This window comes from Pangasianodon hypophthalmus, chromosome 7 (assembly GCF_027358585.1).
Source record: "Pangasianodon hypophthalmus isolate fPanHyp1 chromosome 7, fPanHyp1.pri, whole genome shotgun sequence".
Taxonomy (NCBI): Eukaryota; Metazoa; Chordata; class Actinopteri; order Siluriformes; family Pangasiidae; genus Pangasianodon; species Pangasianodon hypophthalmus.
In genome coordinates this window covers 23,144,128-23,156,322 of record NC_069716.1, presented here as the reverse complement: position 1 = coordinate 23,156,322, position 12,195 = coordinate 23,144,128, and the positions used below count along the sequence as shown (strand labels likewise).

The 12,195-nt window shown below is 39.7% G+C and overlaps 1 protein-coding gene across 10 annotated transcripts in view; it reads right to left on the bottom strand.

Annotated features, from left to right (window-relative positions):
* magi2b (membrane associated guanylate kinase, WW and PDZ domain containing 2b) overlaps positions 1-11,943 on the bottom strand; it is a 123,361-nt gene extending 111,418 nt beyond the window's left edge. For 7 of the 10 annotated variants that reach the window (XM_034305947.2, XM_034305950.2, XM_034305949.2 and 4 more), the window contains exon 1: positions 11,356-11,942. In XM_034305947.2, coding sequence (XP_034161838.2) covers positions 11,356-11,653 — 298 coding nt within the window. In that variant the 5' untranslated portion in view covers positions 11,654-11,942. Of the gene's footprint in view, positions 1-11,355 lie in introns of all 10 variants that reach the window. The other 3 variants (XM_053235554.1, XM_053235555.1, XM_034305948.2) reach the window with 2 other exon arrangements.
* Positions 11,944-12,195: the final 252 nt, after the last annotated feature.

Below are 12,195 nucleotides of genomic sequence, written 5' to 3'. Positions count from 1 at the left end.
TTTTGACTTTTGAAACAGTATTAAATTGTTATACCACAGCACTGTTGAATGCTCACTGGTCTAATGGTGTTGATTAATTTCCTATAACAACAGCTTGGACCATAGTTCCAGTTGCTTGATACTGTTCCATAGTAACAGTTTACACAGGGACCTGTATGGTGGACACTCTACATAAACAGATTAAAACATGTGAGGAATCACTGATGTGGTGAAGTTGTCTGAAAGGAGATGTTAATGTAGCATTTATAGAAGGAGTCTCCATTGTCAGAACTTTGTAATAGTCAGAGATAAAGCTGTAACCATTTTTTCCAACACTGGAAAGTCAGGAGTACAGAGGGCCTTGTGCTTTGTGGTTTCTCTGTAACATGACAATCTGCATATTTTTGTCTTATTCACCTCAAAAGAGAGAAAAAAGAAGCTGGTGGAGGACTGTTTATAGCTGCTATAACATAACATATAAGTGGTAAGAGGAACTAACTTCCACAATATCAAACTATAAACCAATAAAATGTAAGATATGTGACTCTTTAATAAATTAAAAATAGTTAGCCATGGCAAATAAGAGGAATAAACACATCAGGACATGCTGTTATTGGAAAATAATTAACTTTGAGATGAACAGTAACTACACTTTATATTGGGCCACATCACACCATCCTGTCGTTGATTATTTTCCTATAACAGCACATTCCCAAGTGTTTTATTCCTTACTAAAATGTTATGAAGAACTATGCTATATGGTACTGAGAAGAATTTCAAAACTGAAACAAATGTAAAAATGTGTATTATTATTTACACCATAAATAAGCTCTAGGTTGCAGAAAGGGTTTGTATTTCATTGTAAACCCTAAGCAAGTACATCTTGACCAGTCGAGGGATGCATTTCACTTTTAATACCATACAGGGTGAAGTAGCTGAAGCGGTGTCACCCGTTAGCTTCAGCACTTTTCAGTTCCACCAGTGGAGACACAAAAAAAAATAATTAAAAAAAAGCAACTGCATTCAGCAACAACAATAAGGAAAATCCACAGAGGAAAAAATGGTTGAGTCTCAAATTAAATATGCTTTGGGGATCAGTTTCAGATCGCACTGACGAAGCACTTGTTTAGGGTTAGTGAACAAAGCAGTGGAGCCTGAAGCCATTTAATGGCACAAAAAAAGAGCTCTAGTTTATTTGTGAGGAATGTACCAGGGCAGCTCTGTAACCGCTGCCCTGGTGAATTCCTCACAAACAAACTGGAACTCTTTCATTTGGGCATGAGTCACTATTCGCATTTTATCTGCAAATATCTGAAGGTAAAGAGTGATGGTTTTGGATGCTGGTGTTGCTCAATTGCTGTTCCTAAAGCTAACAGGCATTAAGCAGCAGTCACGCTCAATTCCGTATCGCAAATTTCTTAGCCGGTGCGAAGCAAAATCAGGCTTATCTCCCCTTCTGGTGTGATGTGATTTAGCTTTAACTAGATAGCTAGTTTGTTGTTTGTGAGTGAAGAGAGATGTTGTCTGAGGAGCAGAAAAAAAAAGACGGGACCCCAAACCACTTGCTCATTTTCTGTTCCAAGTTTGGCAGTTTCACTGAGATAAAGTTTAAATTAGCTCGACACAAAGTGAATTTAATTCATGTCAAGTCTGCTTTATTCACGGTGCACAATCACATTTTAATGATATTTTAATTATGATCACAACTTTTGACTTTCCTAACTAGCATAACCATTATGTGTTACTGCTGAAATGTTAGATGTCAGTATTGATATAACATATGAAACTATGTTTTTATAGTACAGGTTCAGCTTCCTTAAACTGACACCGGCATTGCAGAAAAACAGCATCACATTATGTAAACCTAAGAGAGTCTGTCTGTCTGGCTTTCTGATTTATTCTACATTTGCAGGAACATAGTATTATAAAATACAATGTAAAAGTAAAAAAAGTTTTAAGGATCAAATGGAATTTAACCACCTTCTTTGAACATGATTTAACAGACACACCTGGTGTAGCTCACAGTAAAAAAAAAAAAAAAGGATTAGTTTTAGTGAAGCAGACCAACCTGGCATGCCAAGAGCTATGCATCAGCAAAATGGCAACTTTTCAGAATTTTGGATGATAGATTTCAATTATTTTCTATATTTCAGTAATGTAGGTAAAAAATGAGGTCACTGACTTTGGGTGAAGTGTATTTCTGGGGTAGATGGTGAACTGTACTGAGAAAGGACTCAACTCCAGAGCACCTTTCCTCCTCTGGGATCCAAGAAGATGAGGCTCTTCAACACACTCCTTAACTGTGTGAGCCTGTAATCTATTCCTGTGATATCTTCAAATAGGTTATTAACCCCTTAAACACCCAGCTAATAGGAAAACTAATAGGAAAAGGTATGGTATGTAGTTACGAGAGTGAGGAATGTTAGTTTCTTAGGCTTTAATGGGTTTAATAGTGACCTAAAAAACAAATGTTTTGGATATGAAAACCTTCCTTTCCTCCTCAGCCTGCATTCACTGAGATTAATGTCCAGCTGCGTCACGCAACAGCACCGTGGCGCACGTGCATGCTCCTCCACTTGTGCATTAAAGTAAATGAAATTTTCCATGCCAATCTCGACTTGAGCACTGACAGAAATGGAACAGCCTCTTACAGCATGACAAATGCTCAAATCCAGATCCCGGAGGCCCAAAGGTAAAGACAAAACAGCCAGAGCAGCATAAACATATGAAACTTTATTAGCTTAAAGGTGACCTTCACGAGAGATGCACATCCCTATATATCCTAACAAACAAACATAACATACTGACTGCTCAATTCTCTAAAGGCCCGCATTTTGGGAAAATGTTCAATGGGGTTTAGAGACAGTAAAAGAGAGCTTTCAGAAACAAGTAAATCCCTATTTAATGCTTAACACGTTACTCTGATAAGTCCCTTTTTATTGTAACACTAGGCAGTTTTGAATAAGAATAAGAAAGTGGGCTCCTGATTGGCACGACAGAAATGTGTTTGCCCTATTGTTAGGAGATTGTGAGTTTAAATCCAGTCATCACTCACTAGCCACACTCATGTATGTGAAAGTGGGCAGATAGTGCTTTTCCTACTTACACTGCCCTGTGACACAGCATGAGCAGCAGCTCAAAAATATCCAACTGGTTGGCATCGTGTGTCGTGCAAGAGGCAATAGCCTCACCCTTGATGATTGGTAGCTGATGATTCATCATCATATGATAAGGCAAAACTAAGAAAGCTAGTGAAAGCTTACTTTTGGAATATTATAGACTTGAGAAACTATTTACACATGAAAGGCTGCCAGTACATACACTATATGGACAAAAGTTTGTGGACACCTGATCATCACACCCATATGTGGTTCTTCCCCAAACTGCCACAAGGTTGAAAGCACACAATCGAATAGAATGTCTTTGTATGCTGTAGTGTTACAATTTCTCTTCACTGGAACTAAGGGGCCCAAACCTGTTCCAACATGACAATGCTCCTGTACACAAAGTGAGCTCCATGAAGACATGGTTTGCCAAGTTTGGAGTGGAAGAACTCGAGTGGCCTGCACAGAGCCCTGACCTCAACCCCACTGAACACCATTGGGATGAATTGTAATGCCGAATGCACCCCAGGCCTCTTCACCTGACATCAGTGTCTGATCTCACTAATGCTCTTGTGGCTGAATGAGCAAATCCTTACTGCCACGCTCCAAAATCTAGTGGAAAGCCTTCCCAGGAGAGTGGAGGTTATTATAGCAGCAACAGCAGGGACAATATCTGGAATGGGATGCTCAAAAAGCACATATAGGAGCCATGGCCAGGTGTCCACAAATCTTTGGCTATATAATGTAAATGGGGAAACCCATCAGATGTTGCTGTTTTTTTTTTTTGTTGTTGTTTTTTTTTTGTGTTTTTTTTTAAATAAAAGATAAAATTCAGGTTTTGGGCTTAATTGATTTTCTGCCTGTAATGTACTTTGATGCCTCATCTTTAAGAACCACAAATATATTTCACCTAAATGACACAAAAGGTTTTTTTTTTTACTTTTTAATCTTGCTTACGTTATCTAGGTTCCTGTATCTTCCTGCAAAGATGATGGTGGGTAAGGAGCCAGTCTCACCAACGCAATGTTAAAAACTAGCAGTCTGCCTAAAGATATCCAAAGCCCTGCTACGTTTTCTCACACAGGCTTTGACGTTTCCAATGTCAGGCTTTGATTAAGTTGTTGGATAGTTGTATGCCACAGAGAAATGGGCAATTCCATTTGTAATCAGATACCAGCTATCCAAATGTCCATGATGCTCCTGCAGTGCAGCCAGAATCAAATCTTCAAATGCAATTTTCAGCTTTTTCACTTTTGGGGTGTATACATGTAAAACAAGGAAACAAATTTCAGGTCAGGAAAACCTTTAGCTTTCAGAATTACGTCTAGTAGAAAATGTCAAAATGTTCCCTTATGAAGGGTTTTCCCAGGCCACCACACATATCCCAATAATCAGCTCTATATATTCAGCACATTACACATTATTATTGTAAAATATTTTATGCTATTGCCACTCACTGTGTTACATTCACAGTAAGGCTGTCTAAGTAGGCTGTATGGCCGGACAAGAAGAACATTAATAGCAGGTTACAACTATAATACATCACATTGCAATATATTTTTAAAAAACTGCTTAAGGTGTGATGTATGAGGGTTACAAGGGTTAAAGGCTAAATTAATTTTAGCCAAAAATGTGTTATTGCCATAATTTATCAACATGCACACAAAACTTATCAGAATCCTTTGAAATGCTTTGAATCCTTAAACAGAAAAGTAAAAAGTTTTATTTGTGCTCATCTGTATATACCAGTGTTCCGCAATATCATTATATTAAAAGCCAATAGTGCAACATGGTATTAACACACAATATTTTGTGCAGTGTTAGTAGTCAGTGTTAAACATCGCTCCATTCCCAGTGGACAGTCTCAAGACAACTGTCTTCTAAGATTTCCTATTTTGTCAAAATAACAACCCTATAATTACATTTACCTGACTAGTGGTGCATGAAATATTTAAAAAACAGATAAGACTCCACTAAAACTGAGAACTATAACCACTTATAAGAGGTTAGGCAATCATCAGGATGATAAAAATTTAATATCAGCCAGACTGCTACACAGATTTACTCTTTTTTGGATGAACTGCCCTTTGCAAACTCGTCTTGTTGATTGCAATCAGTCTCTGTCCATTCTCATGCCGACAGCCTGTAATCATCTCACCAACACCAACCAATAGCTGTCACACTGATAGTCCTTTTATGCAATGGGCCAGCACTCACAGCCAGAGAGCAGCATCTTGAACCAAATTGGTTCCTATGACATCCTGTCACTGGGCCCAGTCTTCCGATGATTAGTTCTGCAGTTGCACGTCTTCTGCTTGAGACAATCTTTCACCAAGCAATACAAGAATGGATTTTTTTTTTTTTACACAAGCGCTTCACATGTTATGAGTACTCAGCTCGATGAAGAGCTTGATGAGGACACAGCAGCCAGAGTGGGACGTATTGGAGGAATAGGGAGTGAGAAACAATAAAAATAGTGGGAATGGGGTTAATATTTACCCTGGTCAGTAACAGTTTCTTGCATCTCTTCCAAACAGCTTGTTATGAAAGTGGTGTTTAACAGCTGATTCTCAAACCACAAGAAGAACTGTGTATTTCTGAAACTGTGATCTTTGTGCTATTTTTTCCCTCCTTCACCATCCTCCTCACTGTGTGCTCATGGGTCCAATCCCTGGCAAATTTCCGAGTATTTCAAACTTGACATTTTTTGTTAAGGCCCTGATTGTGCTTAATGATATTTTAACTTCTTATTCATTTTAATATCCGTCACCTGATTTGTGCAGGTCAATAACCATCTGTCTCTTTTGTGTTGAATGTTCTTTGGTTACTGCCATGATAATGGATGACAAAGAGACAAAGGGATGAGGGTGTGCAACCTCATATTTATACCCAAGGGAAACAGGGCATGGTTAAAAGCAACCATGATTTCCCAGAGTCCCAAAGAGTTCCCAGAGACGGAGCGAAGAGTGAAAATATTTCTTTGGGGATTCAAGGGCTTTGGCACAAGTATTTGAAATGAAATACTATTAATAAAAAGTAGCTCTAATGAGAACAAAGAAAATTAGTTTCTCCTTGTTTGTGTGAAAATCTTAAATTATTGCAATTACATTTACAATAATTTTTATGAAGGGTGCCAATAATTCTGGAGGACACTGTGACTTCTCCACAGCAAGATATATATATATATCGGTGATAATCAAACTTTTAAAACACAAATGTTTCATCTCTTTTATCTATGTTACATTTAAAAAATCAATATTGCTAATGTTCAGAATATTGCTTGGGTGTTGATACAGTCACTCTCTCACAGCCAATCAGAGCAATCCAATACAGCATGGCAACCAATGAAAAAATAGAGGAGGTGGGGCTTACCACACCTTACCTTACCTTAAGTCTGATCTAGTGCTGCTCTTATTAATAAAACTACAGAATCACTGCTTTCTGAAGCTCCTACTGCTGTTTAATCCATTTGGATGTTTTTTATTTAATGTTTAATTTAGTGTGTAATCAGTCAGCAGGACTTCTCCTGCATAAACAAACTTTGAGGCTCATTTAGAAATTTTCCCTAATTATTTTCACAGAATCTTTATGAAGGTACTTATGTAGGGCTAATATAAACTTTTTTTTTTTTTTTTTTTACTATTTGCCAGTTCTGTTCTTCCTCTACTTTGTAAACCCAGAGGATTTTCTGAGTGCTGTGACTCTCCAAAGTCTGTTTGAACCCTGTTCCTGCCCTGCATATGCTTTATTCTTCAATCATTTCTTTCTTCTCTGTATGCATATGATGTGTAAATCGCAGGAGGATCATTGCTTGAACTGAGTCTGTATGAGTAGGCCTCTCCTCACTCTGAAGCGTGTCAGTGTAGTCACTTCTGTCCTCTTTACCAAATCAGCTCAAATGAACTCTCATGCAGTATCAGGAGGATTTTGGACAGTGATATGTGAAAGATTTTAACATACATAAAGAAAGAACTATAAAGGAATTGAAGCTGCTGCAGGGATTTGGGGTTTGGATTTGTCCCATGCTGAGTTTCAAGTTTTACACTTTTTTTTTTTTTTTTACTTCATGTTGTTCCTAAATAGACTGCTAGTGTGATAGCGATGGACAAATTCTAAATCCATTAGCAAGCTCACCAGGCAAGTGAGAGCTTTAATGTGCTGCCCTAATGTGTTCTGGTTGCCCGGAAACCTAATTGACTAGGCTAAAAATGGTAGCTAATATAATGAAAAACGTATGGCAAGCTAGTTAGCAAGTCAAGTGCATTAATACAGACACAAACAGTATATACATAAATTCCCATGGAGAGGATGACTCAGTCATAGTCATTATCCTTTTCTTAGAAAGTGCCTGAGGTAGCACATCGTGTTTGCGATCTTGACAAAAAAAGTTGTTGGCAAACACCTGGCTATGAGCTGCGGTGTTCTCTTCACATCTCATATAAAATATATTATTTGAGTTTGGTTAGTATCTTTTTTTGTTTGTTTTTTTTAATTTTGGGGGGTTTTATCCCACATTGCCCCCAGGTTGGTCACCTGACCATTCCCACCCATCAGTCAGCCCTCCCCTATCATAAGACCAGCTAGCAGCCAAGGAAGATGAAAGCTTACATGTGCGTCCTCTAAGACACGTGAAGCCAGCCAAACACACAAAACCAGCCAATCGCATGGTTTTTTTTAGCTGCATCACAGGGCAGGGCAACACACTGGTGGAAAGCACTATCTACCCTCTTCCGAATACATGACCTCATGGACAGCTACAATTGGCTAGTGTTGCTGTGACTGACAACCAATATCCAAATCTGGAATGATTTCAGAAAGTGTTCAATATCCGAATCTGGAATGATTTCAGAAACTGTTCAGATCACACGTGAAATAAATGTGAAATAAAATCAGTATTTGCTCAACTTAGCTAAGGTTAGACAAGTATATATTTAACATCTTTACTATATTTACAGGTATTAGGGACATCACTGAAAATTTTCAGACAAAAATGGTCAAAACGGATCTTGTGGTTTTTCAGCCAAAAGAGAAGAAAAAAAAAAGGACGAAAATTTTAACCCAGAAAGATTAAATAGGGCTATAATGAAGAGTCAAATCTAACACTTTACAAATAATGGTTATAATGATAATTAGAAAGATTAAATATGCTGAGGGTTTTATTGACTGGTGCTCAGAGGAAATGTTGGACATGTGGACATTAGACAACCAATTTCTAAAAGAATTATATAACAAAAAGTGACATTAAGGGTTTTTTTTAACTGTTTACCTGCGTATTACTGCAGAATCACAGAAGAATCCACCACCCAGAGTTTTGTGATTGCTACAGTTCTCAACATCACAGCTAGAAATATTAATATGCTTCCCCTTCTCTCCTTAATACTGAAATACTGGAAATGCTTGCTTTCCTGTTTTTTTTAGGCTAACGATTAAATCATTTATTGCAATATTTTTAAATGGAAAATCATGATTATTTTAAACAGAAAATCAACAAGCTTACTGAGTAGTTATTTCATCCTTTGGGTGTTGATCCAGTAGGCAACTATGAACAAAAAATGAATAGCCCGGACATATACTCTTCTTGTCCCAAGGACCCAGACTAGTGATTTGTCGATGTCAAGCCAACAGAGTCACAAGAGCAGGAAGACTGTCTCACTGAATGTAAGCTTTATGGCTAGAACTCTCTCCGGCCTCAGGAGCTTTGCTGACTAAGATGTACTCTTCTAGAAAATGACTCAGTGTAGCATTGAGTATATTGTACTGAGGAGAAAAAAAACCTAATTAAAAGATAAGTTAAAGAAGAAACGTCAAACATCTGAGAACAAATTGACATACTACAATTAATCACCCGAAATATCAAAGGAAAATTATACTTCAAAACATAATTTCCAGGCTGGTAAAAGTGTCTTGTTTGTGCTGATTTACACATCTATTCGTTGAAATTAAATGCTTTAGGAGATAAAAAACATCTGTCAATGGAAAGCTGCTTCAGGTTATGCTTATAACTGTTAGAAATAATAATTAGAAAAAAGCTATTTAAAAAGACGAGGAGCTACCAGCAAGCCAAAACCTTAAAAAACGGCCCAGTTAAAGCAATGTGCAATAAAACAACAATAATAAATGCACACTACTAGTAGTTTTCATTTAGAACTTTAGGGAACTTAAAGAAAAGCCTCCTGGATGAAGCTCCTCATGAAGCTGTTTGAGAAGATACCAAGAGATCGCTTCAGGAATACTGCTAAGAATTTAAAATAATTACAATAGTTATGGCTTGTTTAACACTTCTTAGTCACTGCATAATTCCATATGTGTTACTTCAAAGTGTTCACTATTGTCTTCATTATTATTGTAAAATAGTAGAAAAATGAAAGTAAAAATGGAGAAATTCCTGAAGAAAACCCTTCTAAGTTCAAACGTTTTGACTGGTAGTGTATATAAGCTGTACACTCAGGTAGTCCTGGTTAAGCAGATTTCGGGACATTAACAAGCCACTGTTGGAACTGGCTCATTATGAAGTCTCTCTAGCTGTCTATAACCAACAAAATAAAGTTCTGCCTCAAGTGCCCACACACTCACACACACACCAAAAGACACAATAATCTATCCCTGTTACATCAAAGACCAATTACCTCCAGTAGCCCCACCAGACCGGGGCATGCCTGTGTGATGTGTTAAAAAGCCTATATTGGGCCATATAACACATAAGAGTGTGTTATTCACACTACCAACATGTCAGCAATGTGATATTTTTGCCAAATCACCCCGCCCTCCCTCGAGCTGACGACATAGCGAGGACCTCGTAAAAGCTGTATTCTGGTTCTACCATGGATGTATTACGGTATCTGTTGGTAATACAATATTATATTCAAACATACCACGGTATTTTTTCAGTACCGGAGAACCGGATGTCCATGTACCATGGTATTGTCTGGAGATTTTCACAGTATTGTGTAACTTGTCAAATATCCGTGGTGCTTTCAGACGTGCAAATTGGTACCTTGGGATTTCTGTAGTAAAGTCAGAACAGTCCAATTTACTACACCTCACATCATATCTCTGAGAGGTCTGCTATTCCTATGCAGTTCATGCAGACTAAATAAATCATACCTAGCTCATGCTAACTCAAATCTTCACTGTAGTGTTATATGTATTTTTACCATACCCCTTGATTATCACGAAGCCGATACATTACATTATGTGGCATTATTCTGCAAATGCAAGCATGTCCTATGCATAATTAGGTGGTGCCACCTGTCAGTGTCCTCCTGCCCCCTTTTGATATCCCGTGTTTAAAAATCCTGGGCACGGTGGTAAAATGTAAATTTATGTGTTACATTCCTGAGCAAACTTCAAAGGCCTTTTCATTGTCACCGAGGAGTTCCATCCATCCATCCATTCTCTGTACCGCTTATCCTACACAGGGGAGCCTGAAGCCTATACCAGGGAACTCGGTGCACAAGGCGGGGGACACCCTGGACGGGGTACCAACCCATTGCAGGGTGTAATCACACACACACACACCCATTCACACACACTATGGACAATTTGGAAATGCCAATCATGTCATACAGTGCATGTCTTTGGACTGGGGAGGAAACCCAGAGAAAAGCCCCAGAGCACGGGAGAACCTGCAAACTCCACACACACACACACACAGGGCAGAGATAGGATTTGAACCCCAACCCCAGAGGTACAACGCAGACGATCTAACCACTAAGCCATCGTGCCCCCTAGCAGAGATTTCAGCCTTGCAAACCTGATGTAACCACAACATCTGATATAAACACAACATCTGCGTGAGACTGTAGGTGTTAATGTGCAGACGTGCAAGAACACACCTCTCCTGTCTTCATTCCATATCACACACAGCCCTTCATGATCCATTTGCACACACACCTTTGTTTCAGAAAAGCACGCGCTTTTGCTACACGAGCGAAAACTGTATCAGTTCTCAAGCCCCAGGCCGTGAACAAGGCTAAATAAACACATCACGGAGCGGAAGACACGCGTAACCAAGGCAACAACAAGCCGCCAAATCCGTTAGATAGGCCAGCGTGTCTTACTGATGCTGACGCACAAAAACGATGGCGTCCCAACAAAGCCACTGCTACCTACTGTAGCCATGCAGGGCTGTTTAGGTTACAACACACACACACACGCACACGTACATCACCACGTTAGAACGGATAACGGAACGGAGGCAGCGAGACGGGAGCGCGCAGCGGGGGCGCGCCGCTGTTTACGCCGCTCCGCAGCTGTATTCAGGCCGTCTCACCTTGCTTCACACACTTGAGGCGAAACGGGTCTTTGCAGTGCTTGATGACGGCCAGCACGTCCCGGGTGGTGAGGCCAGCCACCGGCGTGTCGTTGACCTCCAGCAGCAGCTCGTCGGCGCACAGCTTGCCGCTCTGGATGGCCACCTTTCCGTGCTTCACCTCTCCGAAGTAAGGGAAATTACCGTTCTCGGCGCCGCCGCGCAGCTCGAAGCCCAGCTCGCCCTCCTTGTTGCGGGTGAGCACCGCTTCGTGGACTTTGTTCGTCCAGTGGTTTTTCTTCTTCAGGCTCTTGGACATCGCGGATAGAATTTCCTTCCGCCTAGCAGCGCGTGTGTAACGGGCGGCTCTTCATCGGGTCGCTCGGTGGCTCGGCGCCGGTACGAGGCGCTCTTCTTCTTCTTCTTCTTCCTCCTCCTCCTCTTCTTCTTCTTCTTCTTCTTCTTCCTCTTCTTCTCCTCCTTCTTCACGCCAATGTCGCGACTGCACGCGCGGCTGGTGGAGCAATGTAGCACGTAGCGCGCGCTTCTGCCGAGAGCTGCAGCAGTAGCTACGCAACCGAAGCAGACCGTCTCACACACGCGCCCGCGCACACACACGCACGCGAGCGGTGTTGCCAGATTGAGGAGTTTCGCTCCCAGTCATATTAATATTAATATTAATTAATAACAATGGGAAATTAACTGTGGTAATAAATTATCACCTGGGACGGGTTTGCTAATCATTTTAACGAATTAATTATTTATATGACAAAAAAAATTTATATCATGTATTAAATTGTTATACTTAATATGCAATATAGTTTTAATTATTTTATTTATTATATTTACATTTTAATTTAT